Consider the following 15,215-nt stretch of genomic DNA (forward strand, 5'->3'; position numbering starts at 1 on the left):
TGGGCAGGGAACCAGGGCTCTGGGATTCACAAGGCAGCACTCTAAGAGCGTGGGAGGGGCTGCTGCTTCAGAGACACCTGGGGGCTGCCACTGCAGGTGCTCTGTGCTTGGTGAATAGGGGATGGTCTGTCCCCTTCCTCTGGCATCTGCCTGCCGAGCCAACACATCCACAGTTCTCCTCGCTCCAGCTTCCCAGCCTCCGGGAGACTTCCTGGGGACTCACCCCTTCTACAGGCATCCCTTGATGCTGCTCCCTTCCTGACCTTGTCCCACATTAAAGAGTTGATCTGCCCATCAATTAATTGTGTCCTAATCCAATCTTGGCTTGGCTGGAGAGAGGGCAGTAAATCCAGCTGCATAATCATGCCCTGATATTTGTGTAGGGATAATCACTATCTCTCAGGCCTCACTTGGTGGCAAGATGAGATGAAAACCCATAAAACACCACTTGGGGCTGTGGTTCATCGTTTCTTGGCTGCACAAGGTTGGATGCCAGCCAGGAAGCACTGCCTGCCCCAGCCCCTGGCATGAGCCCCAACCTCTTCCTCTCCCATTCATGCAACTGTAGGGCTCAACATCAGGGGCAGTCTAGGGGCTGGATCTCGGCTTGGGCTCAACAACCAGTAAGGCTAATGTCATGGCTCAGGGGAAAGGCGGTGTGTATATGCCAGGGTAGGGGTGGGGCACAAGGAGGGTGATCCTCACAGCCAGGTAGTCACCGGCCTCCAGGAGGTCGGGAGGTCCAGGATGATGACTGCTCAAGTCTGAACCACAGGATTTCATCCAAAGCTGACCTAAAGTGGGCTGCCATCTGGAGGGGCCCACTGCATGTTCAACCTGGCCCCACAAGGACCCAGGTCCCTACATCCCCCCCAGGAGACACTGTGGCCTGGGACTTTCACAGAGATGTTACAACCCCACAGGCCTGGGTTGAGATCCTGAGAGCTGAGCCTAAGGCAGTGTGAGCATCAGGGGTGGGAAACCACCTTGATTTGGGGGCTGCCACAAGGGCTCAGCCCTCACATCGTGAGATGAGCAGCCACCACGAGCCAGGCTTTCCATGAGGCCGCGAGGACACAGGGTTGAGGAAAGCCGTAGAGCATCTTGATTAAGAGGAAGTGTCTGGAGTCAGATCCCTGGGCTTGAATCCTGCGACTTACAAGCTTGGGCAAGTCAGGTAACCTCTTTGTGCCTCAGTTTCCTCAATTGTACAGTGGCATTTACCAGTACCTATTAATTGACGTGTGTGAGGCCTAGATGAGATAATTAATGGAAATGCTTAGATCAGGGCCTGACACACAATAGGTGCTACCTATTATTAACTGTTATTATTGTCATTGTCATTTAGCCTTCTGGGCATCAATTTCCCTCATCCATTCCCCAGCATGCAGGACCTTGTTACTCAAAGTGTGGCCCGTGACTCAGAGGCATCGTCATCATAGCCTGGGAGCGGGTCAGAAGTGCAGGGTCTCAGGTCCCACTCAGACCTGCTGAGTCGGTCTGCATTTGCACAAGACCTCTAGGGGACTCAGATGCACACTTCTGTTAGAGAAGCTCCTGCCAGAAAAGGCTCCATGAACTCAAGGCCTGTCTTCCTCACGGTTGTATCCCCAGCACCTCTAGGCTGGCATAGCGTAGGTGCTTGGCAAGAATTTGGGGAATGAACAAATAAGCTTGGCTGAGAGTGGTGGGGGGTACTTGAAGGATTTCAGAACATTTTAGAAAGGTCCCTTACAGCCAGCATGGAGGCCAATTCTAGGGGCGTCTTCTGGTCCTGGCATAACCCAGTGAGAGTGATGCATGCTTGAGCCAGGGCAGGGCGGTGGGGCTGGAGAGGAGGGGAGGGGTCAGGAGGGCTCACACTAGGAGGCAGTGGTGGGGACTCTGAGGGAGAGCCTCGGTCGCTGCTCACTCTGTCCTGTGGTTCACGAGATGAGACCCACTGGCTCATGCGCAAGAGAAGGAGTCCTTCTGGGACCCAGGCAGGTCCTGAAGGCAGCAGGGCGCAGTGTCTAGGGGGTTGGTGACAGTTGCCTGAGAAAGGGCTAGCGTTCCCATGGCCTTCCCCGAGTTGGTGCTGGGAGGGAGAAGATAGGAAGCAGGAAGAGGCCTGAGACCCGGCCCTTACCAGAGAAGGCGTTATTGGTGTTGAGGAAGTAGATTTCCTCCCGGCCATCACCGTCGATGTCGCAGGCTGTGACCCCAATGGCATTACCCTGCCGGTCCCGCAGGGCATAGTAGGGTGAGCTGCGCTCGTCGACTGCGATGTTCACCAGCCGCTTCTGAGCCCGGTCGTACTTCAGAACCAGGTTGGGGCCATTGTACCTGGAGGAGGAACCAGGAGGGGGCGCTGGGGAGGAGCCGCTGGGTGCACCCAGTCCCATCCAACCACAGCAATGGGCTGGGAGTCCACCCGGACACGCCGCGGGGCAAGTCAGACCCAGAATGTTCCGGGGAACCCGGCCAGCTTTGCCTCAGAGACCCGTGAGTGTTGGATGAGTGTCCCTGAGTCAGAGTGTGGCCAGGCGCAGTGAGAGTCAGCGGAGGCCGTGTGCGACACCATATAAGAGGCAGAGTGGTGGAGGGGAGTGGGAGCCGCAGACGGCCCCTTCCCACAGGCTTCACTGATGAAAACAAAGAGCTCCCTGACGCTCATCTTGCCCATTCAATGCAAAAGGCATTTTCACATTTATGATCTCATTAATTTAAATTTAACCATCAAGAGAGGTAGGGATGGAAAGCCTGTGTTATTAGCCCATTTTTACAGATGAGGCAACTGATGAGGTTCATTAGGGAACTTGAGGCTCAGAGAGGCTGAATGCCCTTTGCAAGGTAACACAGCCTAGGAGGTGTCAGGTGCTGGGAGTTGAACCAAGGCCCTTTCTGCTATCCCGAGTCCTGAGTCCCTGTGTGAAAGAGCCCTGGAGGAGCAGGAGACTTTGTTGCTGCAGTTTGAACAACTCTCCCAGCAAAGTCCCACCACTTAAACAGTAAGGTGAAATTAGCATCTCAGATGGGAGAACATTAACACGTCTAAAGTTATTAGACCTACTGGATCTGTTTCTAAGAGCTCAAGACAAAAGGCTAAAAGGCATCACTACTCATCTCCCCTCTGTCTCACTGTCCTCCACCCGCAACCCCCTTCTCGCTGCACTGAAGCCCCAGGTATGTTCCTGCCTCCAGGACTTTGCACCTGCCGATCTCTGTCCAGGATGCTGTTCCTCCAGACATCCACACTGCTGGCTTCCTCCTTCACCTCTTTTAAGCCCTTGCTCCCCTGTTCCTTCTCAGTGAGGCCCTGCCTGTCCATGCTCCCAAAATTACCACCACCGCTGCACCACTACCCTGCTCTCTCTCACTAACCCTCTCGTCCCACAGCTCTGACCACCTGCTGACAATTCCATATTCTCACTGGAATATGGAATTCTCTTCCTTCTCTGGTCCTACTAGAATGTCAGCTCCATGAAGGCAGAACTTCTCATTTGTTTTGTTCCCCAGTGCTTAGAACCATGCCTAGCATACAATAGGTGCTCAATAAGTGTTTGTTGGCTGATTGAATGAATGAAAGCTCAGAGCTCATGTCTAAATCATAAAAGCTCAGGTGTCCCACGGTCAATTTCTTCGCATCACCCTCCCGTCTGGAGAAAACAAGGGCCCTGCAGCAAGTTGGTGAGCCCAGGTTCACCCCGAGGCAGCACAGCCACCAAGGGCTGAGGCCTCCTCCCGCCCCCCGGGAGCACCAGCTTGCCAGGTTCTCCCAAGGAATGCAACAGACCCCATCCACGGGGTCCCTCACCTCTTCCTATGTTTCAACCTGAGTGTGCACATCCCAAAGGAAATGCAGAGGCTTTCCTGGGGGTCACCCAGGGAGGGCAGAAAGAGCTCTTCAAGGTCTTTGAGAGAAATCACATCTTTCTTTCCTGAAACAGATCCAGTCTGGCCCTCTGCATCATCCCAAGATGCAGAAGCCAGCGACATTCGGGGGACGCTGAGCAGCTGGCTGGGTGCCTTCTGGCACCCACAGGGTGTGAAAGGAAAGATGGAGCTCTCTGGGGGCTGAGTCAGCACCCGGTGATGGAAGGTCGCGCCTTAGAAACCTTGGCAGAGTGTCTGAGGATGGCATGTCCAGGGCGAGGCATGACCTATGGAGATGTGTCTAGGCAGGGGAGACAGGCACATGGGTTCCAGCACTGTCGGCAGCTGGCGCCAGTGCTCGGGGACAGGAAGTGCCTGTGAGTGCCGAACACGAGTCTTGCAAGCCTTGGGGTTTTCCCCTTTTCCATCACTACTGCACCTCGTCAGATGACTGTGGGGTTCTCGGCCTTGCTGAAAGCACCCTCACATGCAGTTCCACTTGAGCCCTCTGTCATCTCAGAAGGAAGGCAGGCAAAGCATTTTTCCAGAAAAGGAGAATGAAGTGAGGTCCAAGGTGACACAACTTGTTAGTGGCAGCTCTAGGCCTCTGTATCTTCAGGGTCCAAACCCCATGTTCTTCCCATACTGCCCATGATGCCAACACTCTCAGGCCTGTTCATTAATTCCCCTGGCTGCCTCCCACAAAGTAGTGCCCCTGAGACATGCCTGAGACCTTCACGGAGATATAGATGGTGAAGATTATGGCAGTCTTACATTTCTGTAGCTCTTCACACTTTACAAAGCACTTTCTCATCCTTGGGCTCATTTGCTTCTGAAAGGTCCTAGCTCTGCCAGAGATGAGGTTGGCGGCCTTGGGCAGGTCAGTTTTCTCCAGGCTCTGCATTTCTCTTCTGTGAAATGCAAGAGTTGGACGAAATCTGAGAGTCACGAAGTGTGTGGTGAAAGGCAGCCTGGGGGCCTCCGCTCCGTTCAACTAGAGCATCTCCGTGTTAATGCACTTTGTTTTATGCATCACATTCCACAATATGTTGTCTGAACAAGGGATTCCAGAGCCAGAGTTTAAAAGCCCCCGGCCTGGAAACTCTGTGGGTCCATGAGTCTCACTAACCTTATGAGATGATCAGAGCAGGTGCTCCCTGCCCCAGGCTGACTGAGGAGCCACCATGTAAGCCCAGCACTGACACCTCTCCTCTATACCCCTGCCCCTTGGGTCTCCTAGAATGTGTTCACCACCTGCTGAAGCCAGCTCCCCAGATCATGGCCTCCTCACATATTGGAGTCCAGTCCTTCTGCCTTGAATCTGGGGCAGCTGGGGTACACACCAGGTCTCTGCACCATGGTAGTAACCCCAGAAAGGCAGTTGGCCCTGGCTCTCTCTTCTTTAAAGAGTTTTGGGGCGTTAGCTCCAGGGTGAGGTTGCGGGGTCAAATTCTTTGATCTGTTACAGAGTGAGCACACGCTACAGAGGCTTCCCCAAACATACATGGTGGCCTGGGATGCGTCCTGACGCTCTGGCCCTCATCTCCCCCAGCCCCCACTGCCTCCCAGGATGACGGACACAAAGGGAGACCAACAGCTCCTAGGTTGGCTTCTTGGCATCCCATGGTGCAAGGTCAGGGCAATGCATGGAGTTGCCACTCCCTCCTTTCACCCAGGCTGCTCTCTGCCGAGTCTGCCAGACCGACATTCAAAGCCTCTGACAATCCCCCAAGAAAACCAGGAAAACCAGCCTTCTTCCCTCCCCCTCTTCTTCTTGGGGCTGATGCTCCTGTTTGCTTCCTCACCATCCCCTGAATGTGCTCTGCTCTTTCCAGCTCCTGTGGTTTTGCTCAGCTGCAGCGGTCCCCTTCCACGGGGAATGCTCTCCCCATCTTCCCATCCTCCCACGAAGCCTGCCTGGACTGCCCCTGCTGGATGTGACCTTCTTTTCTCTGGAAACCCACAGCATTTTGCACCTCGTTTATTCCTGTGAGGCCAGAATTGTTTGTGTTCCAACATCACTTTTCTCATTAAAACATGTGCTTCTTGAGCTCAGAAGCATGTGGAGTGGATGCATCTCTGCATTTGCTGTAGCATTAGCAGAGCAGCCACCGCATGGCCAGTGTTATGCTAAGTGCTTTGTACCCACTGTCTCATTCTATCCTCACAATGATCCTAGGACATGGGTCTTAGTAACACCTCCATTTCACAGATGTGGAGACTGAAGTTCAGAGGTTAGATGACTTGTCCGCTGTCACTCTGCTGACAGTCCCCATGCTGACATGCCTGGAAAGCTGGGTGTGAGCTACATTGGCTTACACACTTTCTCTCTCTGACACTTGTCAGACTTTTGGGCACTTCTAGAAATTCAGGAGGCTTCGAAGCTCAGTTAAATGGAGACAGGAAGTGGGGCATGCTTCCATGTTTTCGGAGGAGCTATGGCTTCTTAATACAAAAGGACGGGCCAGCAGGCAGGGGTGATGGGCTCGGTGGCAACTGTAAAATCTGCTTGAGAGATGCCATCAAGGGCACGATCGACCCGTGCTGTGAGGGCCATCCCGTTTTGTGCCAGTTCACTGGGACAGCACTGCTGCTCGGAGGGCAGGGGCCTGGGGTTTGCCAAGAGCAGCCTGGGGGTGGGGTCCCAGCCCTGCCCCCTCCTGGCTCTGACCCCGAGCTTGTCCCCTCGGTTCCTCTAAGCTTCAGCTTCTGCATCTGGGACCGGGGGCTGGTGTATACCTCTCAGGATGGCTGTGAGGATGAGGTGCCAGAGTGTGTGTGACAACACTTGGTAAACTGTGAAGACTTACGCGATCAGAAGTTCTTATCATTACTTACAAAAACAACAAACCCGGGGCACAATCTCTCACTCTCGGGTGATTGTGTTGATATTTCCAAACACACTCCAGCGTTTCTCATGCCCAACATCCCGCCCTCAGTGGCGCATCCTCTGCAGGTGGATTTTTTATTCCCATGTAAAACCAAACTTCTCTCTCCACTTTCCCACTGCCTGCTTGCCCCACCCTCATCTACCTTCCTACCCCAATTCTGCCACAGCTTTTCCTGCTACTGTCATCAGTGGTTTTTACAAGGCCCTGTCTAGGGGTGCCCTTTTCTGTCCTCATGCCCCTAGGCCTCTCAGCTGTATTTGGTACAGTTGCTGCTCTCCCTGCCCTTGCCCCACTGCTGTGTTCTGAAAGCACTCTCCCTTCCAGGCTCGAGAAGGCCGCCCTCCTCTGGTTTTCCTGCTCCCTCTCTCTGGCTTCCTCTCCTTTCCCACTGTAACTACCTCTTCCTCTCCCTTCCCTTTTAATGTTGGAGTTCCCAGGCCAGGTCCTGGGCCTTCTCTTCTTTCTCTCCCCTTTCACTAGGGGATAATGTTCATTCCCTCGACAGGCAATTACAAATTTATACCTCCAATCCAAATCCCTGGTCCCAGGTGAGACGCATATTTCTGACTGGCTACCTGACATCACCCCTTGTACGTCCCACTGCCACCTCCAATAGAACATGTTCAACATGGAGCTACTGACCGTTCCACCCCTCCCTCCCACAAAGGAGCACCCAAGTGCTAAGGCCAGGAACCTGGTCAACCTTGGCTCTCCCTCCCCTTTGTCTTCGCCTCTCATTCATTGGCCCATCCTGTCGTTCCTACCTCCAAACATGTTTCACAAATCCTTTCTCTTCTTTCCTCCTCCGCTGCCACCATCTCTGGACAGACTTCCTTCTGTTTCCTCACTTGACCCTCCCCTAATTTAATTCCCCCACACTGTAGCCACAGTCATCTTTCCTACTGTATAAAACAGATCATAGCTAATTTACGCCATCCCCTTTAGCAGCTTCTCATTGTGTGGGAGTGAAACCCAGACCTGTGGTCACTCCTGACCTCGGAGCCTGCATGGTCTGCTCCCCCACCTCACTGGCCTCCTTCCAGCTCCTCGAATTCTGGCAGGCATTTCCCAGCCCAGCAACCTCTTGCAGAATTCTCCCACCACCCAGAACACTCTCCAACCACTTCTCACCTGTTTGGTCCTACAGCAAGCTCCTTCTCATCCCTTGATCTCCTCCTCAAAGACTCCTCAGAGAGATCTCCCTCACTGGTATTCCCTGCATCCAGCACCTATTCCTGTTTCTTCACTTATTTACTGCTTGTCTCTTCCAGTAAACTATAAGCTTCCTGAGGTCAGGGACTGTGTCTGTTTTGTTCACTCCTGTCTCCCCATCATGCAGCACATAGTGAACACTCAGTAGAACACTGCAGAGCAAATGGAAGAGACAAAGTCCATGGAAGGTACAAAGTGCTGAACAAAAGGTTGATCATGCCACCAATCTCTTGTTGAGTCTTTGAGTCTACATTTTCATAAATTCCCAAAATATTAATATATGTGCAAACATAGTCATGAAAAAGAGCTTTCAGCACCCAGAATTGGTGTCCTGGATAAGGAGGAGAGAAAACAACAAATGCTATAGGTATGGAAGACCAACTTCTTTTCTGTTTAGACTTGTTGACCTATGTGAAAAAAATCACTTAGGGAGTCACATAAGGGGAAGCCAGATAGAAGGATGTGAGCACCTACTATATACCAGATACTGTGCTAAGTAATTTACATATGACATTTCGTTTTATATAAATAGAAACATTTTTTAGATTTGAAAGATACAGAAACTATGCTATTTGAAAATTAAGAACAGAGAACTTGTTTTCATTAAAACTTTTTTTCCATTAAAAAGTGAAAAAAAGACTGGGCATGGTAGCTTATGCCTGTAATCCAGCACTTTAGAAGGCCAAAGTGGGAGGATCCCTTGAGCCCGGGAGGTTGAGACCAGCCTGGACAACATAGTGAGACCTGTCTCTACAAAAAAATAATATAAAAAATTTATCCGGGTATGGTGATGCATTCCTGTAGTCCTAGTCACTCAGGAGGCTGAGGTGGGAGGACTGCTTGAGTACAGGAAGTTGAGACTGTGGTGAGCTGTGATGATGCCACTGCACTCCAGCCTGGCCAATAGAGCAAGACCCTGTCTCCAAAAAAAGTGAAGAGAATATATCTATTCAGTAGTGTAGTCAAGATAGAGAAACAGGTCAGAAAGAAGAGACAGATGTATGAATACACAAAGAGTGCAAGACAGAGACACATGGAATATACAAAAATGGAAATGAGGAAATATATGAAAAAGGAAAATGAAGCCAATAAGTAGAGAGAAAATGATATCAGATCATACCTAAAACCTTTTATGTAAACATAGATACAGAGATAAAAACACCTACCCATATAGAAGTGTAGCCACATGGAGCCATGTATGCATGTGTTACTCCACTCATCAAGGTGAGGAGTCTATTTCTCCTCCCCTTGAATTTGGGCTGGCTTTGTGGTTGGCCTTGATTGGCAGAATACAGTGGAAGTGATGCTGGGGCAGTTCTGATCCTAGCCTGTAAGGGGCCTAGCAGCTGCCACTTTGTCTCTGGAGGAAGCCAGTTATTTGACGGCCTTGAGACCACAATGCTCTGAAATTGAAGCTAGCCCCATGGAGAGGCCATGTGAAAGAGCACCGAGGTATCTGATACATGAGCAAGGACTTCTCAGAAATTCCAGCCTAGCCCACCGACAGCTGAATGCAGCCGAGTGAGTGACACCAGCTAATGTCACATAGAGCAGAAGAACCACCCAATTGAGCTCTTTCCAAATTCCTGATTGGCAGAATTCTGAAAAATAATAAAATTTTTAAGCCCCTATGTTTTTGGAAAAGAAAGTAGATAATGATGACCTATCATCTCAGACCTAAGGAGAGAAGAAATTTATCCCTGGCAAGTAGGAAAAAGGATTATTCATAAATCAGTAGAATTCTCTAGGACAGCTATTTGAATTCACAGTAGACAGGTCTCCCTAAGGGAGACCTGGACCAGTTGTGTTGGTACTTGGATCTTAGGATATCGAAAGGTCTTTGCAGAACCCCAGGGTGGAAGGGTAATAAGAAATACAGGGATACCAGAAACTCCTGTTTTTCTACTCCTACTTCTCTTTCTTCTTTCTAACCATATCTAAACGTTTCCCATTTTGAATGCACACTCTTTGGAATAGATCATTTCTTTGGAAATGTGTGTAATGCTCTTTTTTTGTCCCTTTCTACACATTTTATTCTTTGAAAGCCATTTAAGTTAAATATGACCAGAAAACATACGGGAAGACATTCAAACAGGAGATTCACAGATTGTATCCTGGAATTGGACATATTCAGAGGCCATATATTAGTTTAAAAGTATGGAGGCTTTGGTAATGGGAAGGTTCTGGGCATGATAAGAAATCTGGAATGGGGTTCCATGAGGGAATAAATTGGGTAAGGTTGGAAAAATAACAATAACAAAATCAGATTTGATCCTGATTTAGGAGCTGGCCAGAGTGGAGAAGATTCCACAAATAGAGTGCTCTATTGAAGAAGGTAACTTTAAGAAAAAAGAGAAAAACCTTTTGTCCTTGGGGGTCAGTTGGTTTTTCAGGAAAGGGATGGTTGGCACCAAATGGTCAGAATAATCTGCAGTGGTGAGTGTCTGTGTGTTCTGAAAAACTCCATGAAGACTGATTGATTTATACCTTGTTCTTAAAATGATCTGTGCTCAGCATGTGGTGAATGCCCTTGGAATTTCTTATATTTTCATGAGCACAGAAGCACACAGAAGGCAGGGACTATCCTATGCAGCTCAATCCCCCACCATACCTCGGCCAGTGCCAGGAAAGAGCAAGTGCTCAGTCATGTTTGCTGATGATGACAAAGACCCTAACTCCATTCCTCAATGCATGTTTCTAGGAAAGAGGAAGACAGGGAGTCAGGAATTCAATAAACTGTCAAGGAAGAGATTCAGGTGATAGACAGAGGCTGCATTAATTAGGATTCTTTGGTTGCAAGTGAACTAGTTGAGGAATGTATTGGGTTAGTTATCCAAACTGCAGGAACAGCAAGGGTGCTAGGCTTCTGGGACGACTGGAACCAGGTTGTGGTTAGCACTTCCTTTTCCTTCCTTCTAATTCCTTTCTCTGCTTATGGACCTCATCCTCTCACACGATCCTCCTTCCTAAGGCTTCAACTACTGCAGCCCTCCTAGACTCACATCTCAGCTTCAGTACCAGAGGAGAAGGTATATTCTCTCCTCAATTTGCATGTGAAAAACCCCCCAAAAGAGCTCTGATTGGCTCAGGGTGGGTCATCTGTCCATCCCCAAAGGCAAGAGCTGGGAGCCTGCGGTTGGCAGCTTTCAACTAGTAGCAAGGTCAGTGAAAGTGGCATCTTGGGATCCACCTATATGCAGGAAGAGAAGTGCCAGGAAGGATGGCGGATGTGGTTCTAGATGACAGTGACTCATCTGGGACTGCACATTCTGGAGACAAACCTACCAGGGACTCCTGATGGAAGACAGTGAATGCTTCCCTGGCACCACCAATTTACCATGTCCTCCAGACACATCTCAAGGGCCCCATTCCCCTCCAGAAGCCCCAGAAAGAGGTAAACCCAGAAAGTAGAATAATGAGTCATTAGGTTCTGGAAATGGGTCTGGTTCTTGACCTCCCATCTCATCCTCAAGCCCTGTGTTCCAAGCACAGAGCTGGGCTCCAGAGAGGCAGGAGGACACTAAGAGTTGGCAGCGATGAGACCAGCAAGTGGATCCCAGAGTCTGGCCAGAGCTCACCCACTCGCTGTGGATTCAGGCAAATCACTAACTGCTTGGTCACAAAACACTTTAAGTATCTATTCCAACTTTCTTTCCTTCATGTTATAACTGCCCAGAAGCTTCTAGCTAAAAAGCTGTTGGTCTTTGCCTCTCTTTCCGTTGAGGAGGTAAGCCAATTTAGGGACAGAATAGTGGGGGCAAGGAGCCAATGAATGCTTCACTTTTCTTTAAGAGTAGAAAGATAAGTCTGTCATTGACTTCATTGCAGCCTTCTGGGATCCTATTTCTAGGCAGGGACACTGTGAGGTGCTGTGATGGACACACATGGCATATGATGTAATTCTCTGCTCAGAGTCTCCAGTCTAGTATAGCAAATAAGGAGTGGTCCCAATCCCAAGCTTTCAGAGGGCAGAGGGGTAAAAGTTGCTGGGGTAAAAGTCTTAATAAAGGTTTGTTTGATCTGGAACTTGAAGGATGTATAGGATTTTAATAAGGGACATATGGGTCAGGCATTTATGAAAGAAATGGTGTGAGCAAGAAACAGAAAAATATGTTTAGGGAGTGGGGGTAGACTAGCTGGACAACATAGAAGTGTGTGTTAGAAGTGAAAAATAGTGGAAAGAAAATTGGAAAAGTACATGTTCCATGAAAGGGCTGTATATGCAAAGCATTCCCTGAATGTTAAAGGAGCTGAGAAATAAAAGAATGAGGTGGACAGATCCAGTTTGTTGGTAAAGGGTGTTTAGTTGGGGAAACTTAAAGACAGAAGCATGGTCTTGGTGTACTGGGCAACTAAGATTGTGGAATATGTGGCATGAAACTAAGGCTTTATATGTTCTGGGCCAGGTATGGTGGCTCATGGCTGTAATCTCAACACTTTGGGAAGCCAAGGCAGGAGAACCACTTGAGACCAGGAGTTTGAAATCAGCCTGCACAACATAGAGAGACCCCATCTCTAAAAATAAATAAATAAAATAATAATTAGGAAACAGATAAAGATTATACTTGCTAGGGAATAGGGGGCCACTGAAGGGTTCCGTGCAGGGTGTACTGTTATGTTGAAACACTGTTTTGGAGAGCATTGTCTGGTATGCATGAAGGATTGGCCAAGGAAGAGAATCAAAACGATAGTGCAGAATAATGGCAATTGGATTCCATGACATTCCCTGAATTATTGCAAAAACTCCTCTAAGCTAATGCAAGTAAGTTTCTGTTCCTTATAATAAGCAAATGATTCTTAAGACAAAGTAGAATCAAAAAAGCACAGAAATCAGGAAGGCAAGGGTTAAAATGAGAGGGGTAGCCAACAGTGTCAGATGATTCTGAAGGTCAGGAAGGCCAAGGACTGGAAAATGCAAGTGTGTTTGGCAATTTGGAAGCCACTGATGACCTTCAAGAAAGCTGTTTCCTTAGAGAGGAGAGGGAAGCTAGACTGAAGGTGCATGGCAGTGGATGGGGCCACGGTGTGGATGGGTCATTAAGGACAAAACGTGCTCTGAAAGTTCTAGAATATGTGCTGGGGAACATGCTGTTATGCAAAGTTATCATCAAGCTTTGGGGCCTATGCATGACTGTGAGCAAGAGGAGAGGCCATGGATGCTGATGGCATCTGGGCAGGGTGTGCTGTAAGTCAAGAGAACAAGGTGTCATGTTGGGCCTGGAATTAAGAGGATGGGAAGCCAGGATGCACAACAAGATAGAATGAGGTAGAAGGGAGTAACTAGACAGTAATACCCTGTATTAGTCCATTCTCATGCTGCTATAAAGAACTGCCCTTGACTGGGTAATTTATGAAGGAAAGAGGTTTAATTGACTCACAGTTTTGCATGGCTGGGGAGGCCTCAGGAAACTTACAATCATGGAGGATGGGGAAGCAAACACTTCTTTTTTTATATGGTGGCAGGAGAGATAAGTGCCAAGCAATGTGGGAAAAGCCCCTTCTAAAACTAACAGATCTCATGAGAACTCACTTGCTATAATAAGGACAGCATGGGGGTAACCATGCCACTCCATGATTCAATTCCCACCCACAATCTTGTGGAGATTGTCGGAACTGCAATTCAAGATGATATTTGGGTGGAGACACAGCCAAACCAGAGACCTGGGGTGAGGTTCACAGCTGAGAGGACAGTGTGGAAGTCATAGTGCAGGAGCCTGCTGGATTAGCAAGAGATGTGGAATGAGAAACTAGATTAGCAGGAGAGAGACTTACACATGACCATTTACCATGGTAAACAGGGTCTGCAGGATCAGCCTCCTCAAGGAGGACATCAGGCCAACTCAAGGAATGTAAGCTGCTGTGAGCAGATGCTGGGACCCTGGTTCCACAGAGAAGAGAGACCCTGCACCAGGAGGGGAGAAATCTGTGCAGGGAGGCCTGGGCAGGGCCAGGGAGCCAAGTTGGACAAGAGGGCACAGGCAGAGGTGGAACACAGGCAGGTCTGTCTCAGAGAACCAAGCTGGGGTGGGACAGGGGAAGGCAGCCCTGCTGAATGTGTGGGGCAGGCATTTAGGGTCTTAGGATTCGGGACAAGGGCTGCTTTCACTCAACCCTAGGGAGTGGCTGGGTAGAGGTGGCAGAAGCGTCTGCTCTCCAGAGTGAGGTGAGTATTGTGGAGGTAGCACAGAGTAGCAGAGAGCACCCTGGACTTGGAGTCAGACATAAAGGCTGAGAGGCAGCATAGCTCCGTGATGAGGTGCTCAGTCAGGCAGTCAGACTGCCTAAGGGCAGATTCCTGCTCAGCAACTCTCTAGCTGTGTGGGTGCTCCTGAACAAGCCACCTAACCTGGCCAAGCCTCAGTTTCCTCATGTGTAAAGTGAGGATGCTGAGATCAGCTTTCAGGCCATAGGGCTGTGCAGAGGATTAGGATAATATCTGTAAAGTCATGAATACAGGGCTTGGCACAGAGCAAATGCTCAGTAAACACCGGTTAATATGTCTTTCTTTTTCTCCTTATATACTCAGTGTCTGACACACAATGGGAGCTCGAAAATATTTTTGAAAGAATGAATTATTATTATTACCTGCGTAGCCTTGAGCACAGAAGACTGTGAGCTCCATGGAGTTCTGGACTATATTTTATTTTTCCAGCCCTTAACACAACATTTGATAAAGGAACCTGCATATATTCACTAAGATTCAGTTTCCGCATCTATGAAGTGGGGCTAACGATATTTGTCCTACCTCAAGGTCAAATGAGATAATATGTGTAAACCATGGCACAGCTGTAGGTTTTGCATGTGTGCACACACACACACACACACACACACACACACACACACACAGAGAGAGAGAGAGAGAGAGAGGAGTATATGGCTGTTATCTGTACAGAGGCAGCCGCCTGGGACCCCAGGGAGCCCTAGGTCTTCTACCCAATATGACAGGAGCTGAATGATAGGCCCATGGAGCTGCAGAAATGCCCTGTTAAAGGAGAAGACAGGAATTTGTTGAGGACCTGGTCAGCCAGCAGCTGTGGTTTTCTCTAGCAGGGAGGAAGGCTGTTGTTTGCCGGCTTGGCCTGAGGACTGGATTGGACAGGCAATGAGACACAGTTACCAGACCCAGGCCACAGGCCCTGTGAGGGGCAGAGAGCACACAGGACTTGCCTGGTGAAGGGCAGGGCTGTCTTATAAGGACAGACCAGGTGAGCTCTTGCTGGTCGCTGTTCATGGGGTAATGGATGGGGAAACAAAAAG

General features: G+C 49.4%; 1 protein-coding gene across 4 annotated transcripts in view; it reads right to left on the bottom strand.

Annotated features, from left to right (window-relative positions):
• CRTAC1 (cartilage acidic protein 1) overlaps window positions 1-15,215 on the bottom strand; it is a 161,842-nt gene that overhangs the window by 68,555 nt on the left and 78,072 nt on the right. For all 4 annotated transcript variants that reach the window (XM_032281221.1, XM_032281224.1, XM_032281223.1 and 1 more), the window contains exon 3: window positions 2,129-2,325. In XM_032281221.1, the coding sequence (XP_032137112.1) occupies window positions 2,129-2,325 (197 nt within the window). The remainder of the gene's footprint in view (window positions 1-2,128; window positions 2,326-15,215) is intronic.

This window comes from Sapajus apella, unplaced genomic scaffold (genome assembly GCF_009761245.1).
Source record: "Sapajus apella isolate SASKATOON/1434 unplaced genomic scaffold, GSC_monkey_1.0 scaffold13, whole genome shotgun sequence".
Lineage (NCBI taxonomy): Eukaryota > Metazoa > Chordata > Mammalia > Primates > Cebidae > Sapajus > Sapajus apella.